This window comes from Lepus europaeus, chromosome 4 (assembly GCF_033115175.1).
Source record: "Lepus europaeus isolate LE1 chromosome 4, mLepTim1.pri, whole genome shotgun sequence".
NCBI classification, from domain to species: Eukaryota; Metazoa; Chordata; class Mammalia; order Lagomorpha; family Leporidae; genus Lepus; species Lepus europaeus.
This window is the reverse complement of record NC_084830.1, coordinates 55,888,901-55,902,831: the sequence shown is the minus strand read 5'-3', so window position 1 is coordinate 55,902,831 and position 13,931 is coordinate 55,888,901. Positions and strand designations below refer to the sequence as shown.

General features: G+C 36.4%; 1 protein-coding gene across 1 annotated transcript in view; it reads left to right on the top strand.

Annotated features, from left to right (window-relative positions):
• The window catches only part of CNBD1 (cyclic nucleotide binding domain containing 1), a 502,062-nt gene that overhangs the window by 446,588 nt on the left and 41,543 nt on the right, over positions 1-13,931 (top strand). Inside the window, 1 exon segment of the mRNA XM_062189512.1 lies at positions 1,376-1,443. Within this exon segment, the coding sequence (XP_062045496.1) occupies positions 1,376-1,443 (68 nt within the window).

Sequence of the window (13,931 nt, the reverse complement as noted above, 5' to 3'; positions counted from 1 at the left end):
CCGGATTCTATCCTGGTTGCCCCTCTTCCAGGCCAGCTCTCCGCTATGGCCTGGGAAGGCAGTGGAGGATGGCCCAAGTGCTTGGGCCCTGCACCTGTATGAGAGACCAGGAGGAAGCACCTGGCTCCTGTCTTTGGATCGGCACAGTATGCTGGCTGTAGCAGCCTTTTGGGGGTGAACCAACGGAAAGGAAGACCTTTCTGTCTCTCTCTGTCTCTCTCTCTCACTATCTAACTCTGCCTGTCAAAAAAAAAATTCTTTTTTTTTTTTTTGTCTTTCGGTGCATTCAACCCACTGCTGCAGGCTTGTATTCCAAACTTGTCCCAAACCTAAAGGAAATTGACCATTCTGGATCATTTATTACATTCTGGAATCTGGACTTTCTGTGTTAATTTGCTTCTCAATACTTTGACTAAATGCACCTAAGGAACAATTTAGAAGGAAAATGGTTTATTTCAGATTATAGTTGGAGAGTCAAAACTCTATAACTAATGGACAGCCCCATTAGTCTAGCATTCGGTGGGGGCTGGCGACAGCAGAGTGGATGTCAGGGAATGATCACTAGGTGAGTCAGGAAGCAGAATCTCTTCCCCTTTCCCTCTATGTGGTCCTTCCTTATAAAGTCGTCATGATTCAGTCATGGGCCCCCACCCCAGCAACTCAATCCAATCTGATCATTTCCCAAAGACTCTACCTTCAGGTGCTATAATTGGATCAAGTTTGAGCTCTATCCAACCTATCCACTGTTAGCATTAATCCATAAGTATTACCATAAATTTCCAGGTTTGAACATCTGTATAAGTCTGTTCAATCCATAAAACTTCCCCAGAAGTCTCCCCCACAACATGACTTCACACACTTCCTCTAAATTTCCACCAGTCAGGTTTAGTAGGATAACCTGGGGTATTCTGCTATCCAAGGAGAATTATGACTACTTCCTTTTGATTCTCAGACTTACCCACATTTGGATCAGAAATCATATTTTCTTTCAATTTGCATCACATGTCTCTACCTTTGGAGCATGAGATCCTGAAACAATCAAGTATTTGATAATTCTGGCCTCTGTTATGGAAAATGATTCTTCCAAGGAATAAAGGAGTGGCTTTAGAGTGGCCAATTAATAATGTTTGCCACGTGTTAAATGCTAAGTAATTTCCAATTTTTTATTATGGAGGTCATTGATGTAATATTGGAAGAAAAAAATTTATGCTAAAATTTTCTGTGATAATTTAACTATCTATGAGTTTTTTAAGGTAAAATCCAATTGTCTGATATTTTGACATATATAATATAAATTGATTAAGATTAATTTCTTTAGTTTTTGCTTATTATAAAATTATTTTTGATGATGTTCCAACTTGCTTTTTTCCTCTAGAATTAGACCAAGTGACAAAACAACTTATGCTCCAAACAGCTAAGCCAACATTTGGCCATTTGACAGATGTAAGTAAAATGTTCAAGTTATAATAAATTTCTCAATAGGTAGTAATTAAATCTTAGCATTTACTGTATTTTAATGTGTAGTAGTCTTCCTGCTCAAAGGAATATAATGTCATCTCTCTAGAAAATAATGGAATAAAGCACTTTAGTTTTACTTATAGTAATATTTTTCTAACATGGATATTTATAACAGATCATGAAACTTCTATACCTGTATAGTATAACAAACTTTATTTAAAAGAGTTCCACATTTTAAAGACAAATATAGATATTTATTATTTTAAAGATTTATTTACTTGAAAGGCAGAGTTCCAGAGAGAGAGAACAAGTTAGAGACAGGGAGATTGTCCATCTGCTGGCTCACTTCCCAAGTGGCCACAGCAGCCAGGGCTGGGCCAGTCTGAAGCCTGGAGTCAGGACTTTCTTTCAGATGTCCCACATGGGTGGCAAGCACTTGGGCCATCGTCACTGCTTTACCAGGCACATCAGCAGGAAGCTGGGTCAGAAGTGAAACATCCAGGACTCAAAGTGGTGCCCATATGGGCTGCTGGCCCTGCAGCCCACAACTTTAACCCACTGAGTCACAGCACTGGCCACAGGAATATAGATATAAAAAAAAAAATACTTCCAAGGCAAAGGATAAGTTTTGTTTTGCTTTGTTTTTAGTTTTAACAAGTCCTTTATTTTCTTAAAGATGCAATGATATATTTTTTTACCCACTTCTATAAATGTATTTTTATAATATGCTTGTGGATGCATAGAGAACTACTCTGCATCAGTCTATGTTAGAAATGCAATTGAAATCTTCAATAAGTTATATAAGGAAGAATATGGAGACCATGTAAGCCCAAAAGCACTTGAGAGGGGTCTGAAGAAGTCTGCATGACCTCAGGGTGCTCCTCTTCCAGAAAATGACCTAAGCATTCCAATAGTCACATGTGTTGAATGGGTGTCTTTCAGATGGCAGATTGTGATGTGTTATTTGAAGAAATGGTAGAAAGGCCAGAAAGTGAAGGAAATGGATGTTCAGTTTAACCAAACAGGGACTTTTAGGACCTGCCATTCCCAAGGGGAATTCTTAAAGACTAACTTGTTTATAATGCAATGCTAAATGTCAGTTTCTCTCTTTGTCTCCCAAGAAAATCTTTAGTGAAATCCAGATAGCTCATTCTCAGTGTTTCCTTCCAGTTGGATCTGAACACATGCTGAGTTTTCCTTTAAGACTAAAGTGTGCTGAGAACAGAAGTTCCCCCCACAGAAGATAGCATCTGGGTTATATTTCGAAAACTCATCTGGGCTTTATAAATTAAGACTCAGCATTCAGCTATATTTTGGATTAATTCCTCATGATGAATGGGGAAAAAAAAGAGTTTCCTCACCATGGTTACCATTGATGTAAACCATGATGGTATTTGGTACCAGACCTTAAAGAAGAGGGATCTCATGAGATGAGAGAACCTGAGCTCTATCCCATGCATACCAACAACTGCATATCCGTTGCATTTAAGTTCTGCTGACTCAAGTGGGACTTTCCTGAACTGTGCAGAGAGGGACAAGTACAGGGCTGAGGGAAGAGACTTTCTTCACAGCTGCACTAGCACACTGTGAAAGAAAGCACTACTCAAGTAGACAATGTAGGGCCTCTTCCATGCCTTAGTAGGGAGAGTAGGCATTGAAGCCCTGCTTACACATTATAAGTAGTTTTGGGGGGCTGTCTTTTCCGTGCATAATTTTTGTTTGGTGGTTTGTTTTTGATATTGGGAGGACACATGTTTTTTCCGTAGGAAATAGATAAGTGATAGAGAGAATGTTATTTATCAGGTTTGGTTGACATGGAAAGTGTAAGGAAGGGCTGAATGGCTGGAATTGGCATCACCTTGAGAGGAAATCCAGTTTAAAGGTTCCTGTGTTTCAGCCGTAGTGGGGATGAGCTGTGTTATTCAAGCAGATATTTGAAAGGCAACAGAAAAAAAAATGTAGCAAAGGGAAAAATCTTAGGTTGAAAAATGTCCACAATGAGATTTGCAAGAAAATTACAATTCTAAATTAAACTCTTTTAAGTAATTTGCAGCCTCAGATTTGAAGTAAATCTGTTTTTCCTTGAAATCTTCAACTGCTTGCTAATGGTTTTGTTATGAAATTTTTTTATGCTGAGTGGAAAAAAAGTAGCAGCTACATCATCTAGCTAGCCACCTCTGTGTTGAACAAAGGAAAACACAGCAAAACACACTTTATTCAAGCAATACGTTACTGATCATGCAAGTTGTTCGTTTTTTTTCTGTGTATATCACCATGTTTTTTTTTTTTTTTTCTGACAATCTCAACCTGCTTTGAATTTTGCCTTCTTCAGGGACATCTATTCGGGGATTTTGCACAAACTGGCATGATTTTGTTAATTCTGAGAGAGTCAAAATTAAAGAGCGGATCCGTTATCTAAACAATGCTCACCTATAATTTTCATGCATTTAATTTGTAATAATTAGCATTGTCTTCAGACATGGACTTGTATTGACTAGTATATAAAAATGAAGAGTTTCCAGTTTTCTTCTGTAATTTTTGGATTTTTAGACAAAGACAAATGTGTGGAGCCACAAAAGGGCAGCTTCTGAATAGAGCCTCATTGACACTCAGTTGCTCAAACTGTTGAATTCTCTCATGCTTTAAAAAATTAGGTTTTACCTTTCATAATTAATCTAAAATCAACCTGCAGTTGACTGCTGTCTATGGCATGAATTTAAGGTTGAGTCTTCTGCTGTTGTTTTTTCTTCCTGTGTGAATATCCAATTTACCAAGCCATTTGTTGGGAACAGAAAATTCTCTATCAATTAAGCAACAGTGCCACCCTTGTTACACATGTTCTTTACTTTATAAAATTAGTTCATCTGTCTATCCCTATATCCATGCCATAATGGTTGTAATTTAAGGTACCATGTAAATTTTGATTTTTTTTTGCTAAATAAATCCTCCTACTTTGATCTTCTTTGTTATTTTCATATCAATTCTTTCTCCTTTGACTATATTTAAATTTCACAGTCAAATTAACTTCGCAATATTCCGATAATGCTTCTGTTTTTTTTTTTTTCTCTTTTTGGGGTTTCATTTAAACACGTGTGGGATATTTTCACAATATAATGTCCTATATTCTACATGTTTTTCTATGTTTATTATCCTTTTCATCTCTATATATATTTAATTTCTCTTCCTTCCAGTTTTCTTTTTTAGGTTTTTTTTTTTTTTTTTTTTTTTTTTGGACAGGCAGAGTTAAACAGTGAGAGAGAGAGACAGAGAGAAAGGTCTTCCATTGGTTCACCCCCAAATGGCTGCTAGGACCAGAGCTATGCCGATCCGAAGCCAGGAGCCAGGTGCTTCCTCCTGGTCTTCCATGATGGTGCAGGTGCCCAAGGACTTGGGACATCCACCACTGCCCTCCCGGGCCACAGCAGAGAGCTGGACTGGAAGAAGAGCAGGCGGGACTAGAACCCAGTGCCCATATGGGATGCCGGTGCCACAGGCGGAATATTAGCCAAGTGAACCACAGCGCTGGCCCCTTCCTTCCAGTTTTCTAAACCTATCTTCTGCTGTTTTTAATTTGCTGTTAACTCTGTCAATTGAGATGTTAATGTCCAGGTCTATTGATCCCAATTATCAAATACCATTCTAACTTTTTCATCCTTTTAGTCTATCTTTTTCACTATATCCTTAAACATGTTTATCAAAGCTATTTTTAAAGATTTATTTATTTATTTGGAAGGCAGAGTTACAGATAGGCAGAGGTAGAAAGAGAGAGAGAGAGCTATCTTCCATCTGCTCATTCTCTCCCCAAAGAGCTGCAAGGGCCAGAGCTGAGGAGATCCAAAGCCAGGAGCCAGAAGTTTCTTCCAGATCTCTTACGTGGGTGCAGGGCCCCAAGCTCTTGGGCCATCTTCCACTGCTTTCCCAGGCCATAGCAGAAAGCCAAATCAGAAGTAGAGCAGCCAGGTCTCGAACCGGCACCCATATGGTGGGTGCTGCTCTTCCTGTCCAGCTCTCTGCTATGGCTCGGGAGTGCAGTGGAGGATGGCCCAAGTGCTTGGGCCCCTGCACCTGCATGGGAGACAAGGAGGGTACACCTGGCTTCTGGATTCGGATCGGCCCAGCGCCGGCCGTGGCGGCCATTTGGGCAGTGAACCAGCGGAGGGAGGACCTTTCTGTCTCTCTCTCTCACTGTCTATAACTCCACCTGTCAAATAAATAAAAAAAAAAATTCTTCTTATTTTGATCTTCAGTAGTTCTTAATTATCTATCAGCAAATATATGTTACTTTCTGAACTGTGCTGGAAAATTCTGTAAAAGCAAAGAAAAAAAATGATCAGATGTTCCCTGGAAGAGTCCACATATAATGGCTATTTCAATGTCTCCCATTTTTAACTGATTCAAATTGTTTACTGGATATCTAAAACTGTGCGAGTCAGCAGGTGAAGAGGAGCACACACAGCCATGAGAACACGTGTCCCCAGTCTGTGCTCTGGGCATCCTCACTACCAATGTAGTTGACATCAAAGGACAGAAAAGAAAATTGGATAGCAAAATGGAAGACTCTTCCAGAAGCCACAATTCTCTGACTCAGAACACATGTGGTCTTTATATATATCTTCTGGTTTCTTGCTGGCATTTGACTGAGCACCAGCTCTAGAGTGGGCAGAATGAATTTTTAATGAAATGAATTATCTTTTTGTTTTCTAATATTTTGTCTATTTAATCTATTGAAAACAAACAAACACATCTCCCATAGACCCCTGAAAGAACTGCCTGTGGGGCTTTGTGAAAGTTGTGTTTGCTTTCCTGTTACCTCTGGCAGTATCTCACGTAGCACATTCGAGATGGATGTCAGACACCTACATTTTTAAAAGTTTCATAGGAGATTGTACGAAAACTCCTTTCAAAGTCTCCTCAAACTGCACATGTATTCATGGCACCAGTCCCAAACTATGTTTTAAAAAACTCTGTTGTTTTCTCTAGAAATAAAAGCCAAACTAGTTTTAAGATCTCTAGCCAAATTCAGGTCTTTTTGCTCAAGTGTATGTACTTTCCTTTTGAGAACTTATTTCAAAAGATGATAACAAATCCCATTTTAGTTCCACTAGCTTTTGAAACAGTTGATTTTTAAAACAATTCTTTTCTTTTAGCTGGAAAAGAAAAAAAAAGTCATATTATGAGTAAAGGCTGTCAGGAAGGATAACTTGAAAATAACTTTCACTTATTTTCACTCAATTTAGAATGAGTGAATGAAAATGTCCCAAAAAAATTTGGTCCAGAACTTTGTTTACATTTAAGATTTAAAAATACCCTTAGGAAAACAAAACAAAACAAACAAGTTAAAAACTTAGATATTGGGGCTGCCTCAAATAAATAAATCTTACGTTACATACAATAAGTAGTACAAAAATAATTACTTTTGTTGAAAATGATGCTGATTCTCTTTTTACCTACATATCCATATTTGTGAGGGTAGTTAAATAAATTCCTGGGAGTTTATGTTTGACACAGCAGGTAACAGGCTGCTTGGGATGCCCACATTCCATTTCTTTTTTTTTTATTTTATTTTTTTAAAATTTTTTTAGCTTTTATTTAATAAATATAAATTTTCAAAGTACAACTTTTGAATGATAGCGGCTTTTTCCCCCCATAAACCTCTCTCCCACCCAAAACCATCCCATCTCCCATTCCCTCTCCCATTCCATTCACATCAAGATTCATTTTCAGTTATCTTTATATACATAATTGAGTGCCTGGCCTCAAGTCCAGTCTCCACTAGAATTTCAACTTCCTGCTAGCACCCACCCTGGGAGGCGCAGGAGATGGCTCAAGTAGGTGAGACCCTGCCATGCACTTGTATGACCTTCCTTGAGTTCTGGACTCCTGGCTTTGTCTTGGCCCAGCCCTCGCTGTTGTGGTCATTTGACGCGTGAACCAGCAGATGTCTGTCTCTGTTTTTCAAATAAATAAACATGTTTTAAGTTTATGGAAAATGGAATTAAAGGATAGATTTATTTTGTAGCAAAATTTCAACACTTTTAAATCCATGCATAGTTTTACTCTAAATATTTATTTCCATAAGCCTTTAAAGACCCGTCATATGTGTGGGTTTAAAAAAGTTGTTTTGGGGCTGGCACTGTAGCACAGTGGGTTAATCCTCCACCTGTGGCGCCAGCATCCCACATGGGCGCCAGTTGTAGTCCCAGCTGCTCTTCTTCGGATCCAGCTCTCGGCTGTGGCCTGGGAAAGCAGTGGAGGATGGCCCAGGTCCTTGGGCCCCTGCATCCAAGTGGGAGACTGGGTTGAGGCTCTTGGCTCCTGGTTTCGGATTGGCGTAGCTCTGGTAGTTGAGGCCATTTGGGGAGTGAACCAGCGGCCGGAAGACCTTTCTCTCTCTCTCTCTCTCTCTCTCTCTCACTGTTTGTATCTGTTTTGACCAAAATAAATCTTTCATTAAAATTTCCCATGCACTTTCTAAAGTACCCCAAATATAGGAGCACACATATGACATGCACACAGGACAGTCTGAAAAACAAAGCAAATACATGAACATCACTGCTTTGGGCACACCACAATCTATTGCCCAGTTAAGCCATAGTACCTGATATTTGTATCTCTCCAAATTCACTTGCTTGATTTTGCTGGATTCTGTTCTGTGTGATAGCATAGTCTAATTGAAGGATATTATTACCAGAAATGTCAGAGCTTTGCTGACTGTGCTGTACTGTAAGAATATAGGCTCAGTTATAATCTCTAATAGTCCTCTTATTAAGACATACACTTTGTGCCTATAGTGCCAGGGAGAGGTCTTCTGAATGACTACCCTGTTTTCATTTTGAAGATACTATGACCCTTTACATGAATCACTGATCCGTTTTTGTGTTGACTACTAGAAAGCTCCAGGCCTAATTTGCAACCCGTCTCCAGCAGGTGCACAGAACACTCAGCATGTTTTCCGTGTGCTCATCTCACTTCTGACGTCATCTCCTATTCTTATCCTCATTTTCCCTCTGCTCTATTTTCAACCAGTTATGATTTATTTTATTTTGTACTATCATATGCATTTTAACAGGAGATGTAAACAAATTGAATCCAGTTTCATTATCACCTACTGCTGCCCATCTAAGTAATTTTAATCAATATAATCACGCTGAAATAATTTTTGAAGGTGATCTTTTGATTGATTGCATATATTCATAAATCAAATAGGAAATAAGGTAATATATAAAAATAACATTTATACTAGAGAACTTAAGGGAGAGTCTGTATTTTAATCATGCTTAACAAATTAGAAATATAAAAGAGAAGGGACAAAGGGCATAATTATATTAATATGACTCAGAAAGTATTTTAATTAAATAGATATATACAGATCTTACCATTAGATATTTTTGATAACACTCAATAGCCCAGCACATTTAATTATTTAGTAAAGTCAGTGTATGCTGTTATACTTCTAATTATAAGCATTATGCTTATATGAGATAGCCATACTTTTCTATACATGATTTTTAATTTTTAATTTTAAGAATAATGTCTTTCAAGAGAAACAGAAAACAGCTAGAAACACAAATTTTCAAAAGATCTAGCATGAATGCTTTACTTTATATTTCTACCAAATTAATTCTGAAATTACCGTTTAAGAAGTAAAAAGTGAATGTTAGAATAAAATATGAAAATCGCTCTGCTTCTAATTTGAACAAAAGTATGGCCTCTTAAAATTACTCGATTTAATATTCTTTCCTTTCATGCATAATTATTGTGAGAAATACTTCTGTTTTTAATCACAGTTTTCCAGAAAAAAAAAGAGTTTAGTAATGATTTAGGCTTTTAAAAACGGACATTAAAGTTTCAAAAAGACATTTCACTTCTTGGAACGATGTTTATTTGCAAAAATAATTTTAAAACAGTAAAGACTTTAATATTCTCTACTATTTTAATAATTTTGTTTTCAAAGTAAAACAAGCACCATGCTATTGGATTTTCAGTAAACTTTTCATTAGTATACAGATGCTTGTAAGAGGTAATATATTCTTGCTCATGAAATACACAAAGTATAATTGGAAATTATTCAATGTATTCCCACTATTTGATGTTTAATTAATATTGTTAGAATGTCCTATGGTACCCTTAAGTTAATAATCAACAAATGATTCAATCTGTACTTAACAGAGTGATGGGCTTTAGTAAATCAATTCTACTTACAGGTGCTGACAATCCCCAGGGAACTAATGACCCCCAAATTTTCCTTGTCATTGTCTTAAGTTGATGTAGTAAGAAATTTAGCTCATACTATGAATCATTTATTTTTTTAATACATAAGCATAAATTGACAAGCTAATGTGAATGACAGATTCTATTGTTAGCCACACTGACTTAATTCAGTTTTCATCGTTTCTGTGTGTGTGATGGCTTTCTAAATAGCAGTGCATTTATTTTCAAGATCAAGTCATTAGTTAAAAGGAAAATTATTATATATCAGACTTAAGAATAGAATCACATATTACCATGGATATTTTCTTCAGGCCTTAAGAATTTAGTGTTCTCATTTAGAAAACTTTACAACAACCCAAACATAATTCACTTATTCAAGTTTTGTTTTATATATATTTACATAGTAATAAGTATTTAGCTCTTCATAGTCTTGCCTTTAAATTGAAATGCTTCAGAATTAAATTGTATACAGACTCTACAAGTATATTAATATGAGAGAGAACTAAAAAGAAATAATGAGAAAAATAGTAGGAAAGAGGGAGCTTGAGAGATAAAGGGAGAAAATTTCCCAAGTTGATTTTGTAATACATATTATGTAATAATTATAATAATCTTGGAAGTTTACATGCATAAAATTCAAATAACAAGTAATATGATTATTGTTTATGTCAATTCATTTGATTTTTTTCTTGTAAAGATGCATAGAGGTACTATATATAATATATATCATATAATTATATATATATTTAATTGCAAAGTTTTAAGCATTCAGATCAATATATTTATTTGCAGTGGTGATAATAGTAACTACTGCAGTGTTCATCATGTAGGTTTTCAGCAGCATTCCAAAGACTTCCTTCATTTCTATTCCAATAATTGATCTCTCCTTGAAGGTAATGTAATTTTCTTAGCATAGGTTATTATTACCTCTACTTCTGAAAACTGAACTTACAGTGATACACTGCCCTGAGAAAGGTTGTTAGAACTTGTAACCAGAACCTAACCTGATTTATCATCCACTTAAGCAAAAGTGTCATTATTCCCTATAGGATAAAAAAGATCCATATATTATAATTAAATAAAATATTATTTATTTATTTATTTGAAAGTCAGAGTTACAGATAGGAGATGGAGAGACAGAGAGAGGTCTTCCATCCTCTGGTTCACTCCCCAAATGGCCACAATGGCTGGGGCTGGGCCAGTCCAAAGCCAGGAGCCAGGATCTTCCTCCAGGCCTTCCATATGGGTACAGGGGCCAAAGGACTTAGACCATCTTCCACTTCTTTCCCAGGCCACTAGCAGGGAGCTAGATTGAAAGTGGAACAGAGAGGAATCAGTTAGCGCCTATATAAGATGCTGCGAGCAAGGCAGAAGCTTAATCTGAGGCTTTACCTACCTTGCCATAGAGCCACACCTACTTGGCTTCTGATCCAGATTCCTGCAGATATGCACCCTGGAAGGCAGCAGGTGATAGCTCAGTAGCTGAGTTCCTGTCACCCACGTGGGAGACACAAGTTGAGTGCAAGCCTTCTGGTTCTGTCTGGGCCCTGTTGTGGCTGTTATGAGCATTTTTAGGATGAACAAGTAGATAGAAGATCTCTTTCTGTCTCTCTGTCCTGGGCACTCTGTTTCTTTGCATGTCAAGTAAAATACAATTTTAAAAATTAATAAAAAATTGACATCATAGTAAATAAATGTTGGTCTTATAACTGGCCTCTACATACGTGCCAGTGTTATGTTGAACTCTTAAAATGGCATGTTTTCCATTATAAGGAATAATACTTACCTATTTTAAATAAACCTTAAATAATCTGTTTTTATACATAGTTTGTTACCTGTAGTCAGCCATATTATTAAAATATAAAATTCTAAAATAGACTATTCATGTTTTTAAATTGCATGGTTTTCTGTAGCCTGATGAAATCTTGTGCAGTCATGTTCTTTCTTACCCAGGATTCATACCTTGGTCCAGCATGTCCACACTGTATGCACTACACACCATTTGTTACTTTGTAGGTCTCTTGGTTACCAGATCAACCATAGGTATATTGCAGTGTTTGTCTTCAAGCCATCCTTAATTTACCCAATAATGGCTGTAAGTGCAAGAGTTGATGATGATAGCAATTTTACTACAACATGTAGTTAGAATTTTTCTATTTTTATTAGATACTGTTAATGTAAACCCTATTATATATATATATATATATATATATATATATATACACACACATATATATGCTTAGAAAAAACATAATACACACACAGAGTGCAGTATTATCTGGTTTCAGACATGGACTGGGGGTCTTGAAATATATCACTCATGGATAAAGGAGACTTCTACATTAAAAAATTAATAAAACACAGTTGTGAAGCCAGAGCCAAAAAATAAATAATTACTAAATGTAGAATTGTTCATATTTTTAGAATTCTATCAGTATCAGTTTTGGTCAATTGCATTTAAGAAATTTGTCAGAACTGGCATTGTGACATGGCAGGAAAGCTGCCACCTGTGATGCCAGTATCCCACATGGGTGCTGATTGGAGTCTTGGCTGCTCCACTTCCAATCCAGCTAGACACCTGGGAAAAGGAGTGGAAGATGGCCCAAGTTCTTTGGCCCTTTCTTTCACCCATGTGGGAGATCTAGATGAAGTTTCTGGCTCCTGGCTCTTGACTCGTGACTTTGGCCTGGGACAGTCCTTGCCATTGTGGCCATGTGGGATTTGAACCAGAGGATGGAAAATCAATCTCTCTCTCTCTTTCTCTCTCCATCTCTGACTTCCAAATATATGAATAAATCTTTTCTTTTTAAAGAAAGAAATTTGTCTGCCTGATTCTACTGTTGTTTAGCTCACATATTATAGGTAAAATTTAGTTGTAAGTCTTATTGTTCTCCTTTGAAGATAATATTCTGTAACTAGTTTAAAGAAATATATTCTTTGCCTTGGGTTTTCAACATATATTATATATGCATATTATTTTATTTAGATACTTATAGATCATATATAATTTTTGTATTTGTCAATAGACCTATCAGTCTATAGATAGATCTTTGTTGAGTCTATCCATGACTCAGTACTTTCATTACTTTTGGAAAATTCTCTGCCAGTAATTCATCAAATACTGCATCTATTTCAATATTATTATTCTTTCCTTCTAGGACTTTGGAGGTAATATATTAGGTCTATTTATTATGTTCTAATACTTATCCTCTTTTCTGTAGTATTTATCCTATTGATATTTATTTTATAACAGCACTTCTCTGGTGTATTCTTCATATTTTTACTGATTAATTATTATTGCTATTTTACAATCCACTCTAATATAAATATCTGGTTTGTTCAGTTGGTCCTCAATGTAAGAATATGTCCTTGGGAGAAGGGAGCAGATAGGTTGAAGACCGAAGAGGAAGATGGTGATATGATGATGGAAGCAGGGAGATAAAGGGCAATGAGATGTGGAGACACAAACCGAGGATTAAAGGGAGGTTACAGAATCTGGACAAAGTAAGCAAATAGATGCTTTCCTAGTGACAAGGGAGGAACTGTAGACCTGCTGAGAACTCTGTTTCAATCCAGTGAAACCAATTTTGAACTTCTGCCCTCTAGAAATGTAACAAGAATTTACCAATACGTTTGTGGTAATTTTTGGCAATTATCATAGGAAACTACTAGAATACTTTAATTGAATGTTGAACTTTGAGCATAAAATATTGTAAAGGCTTGGAATGCTGCTTTGCTCTATAAAGAATTCAATCTTTGGCCTTCTTATTGTCAGAATAGTTATGAGGATTTACCTTGATTTAGCAAGGCCGATGAATTTTTAGGTTGCCTTCCTCTCCTATACAGACATGCAGTGTCCCATTTCAAGGCCTGTGGCTTTAACCAAGTTGCCTTCTCTTTCTGGGAAGTAGTCATTTATTACATAAAATCTGCAATTATTCCCATTTTTAAGGATACAATTATTATGGTTTTAATTCTTTTCTTCAATTGACCCCAAATTACAAACCAATTTGAACATAACAAACATTAATATCTTGGATACAACAGCAAAATTGGTCAGTTCAGTGGCAATTGGGTAGATATTATGAAGTCACCTACATCAACATGTTTTGAAATCTTTTTCTCTGGATTCTGAAAGATCAAAATATTTGTCGTCTTGGACTTTATTACAGATACAATTATCATGTGGTTCAGTTGTAGCCAACAGAACATTTAGAGGTTTCTCTTAGAGGACTTGACTTCTGAAGAAACAGATGTCATCT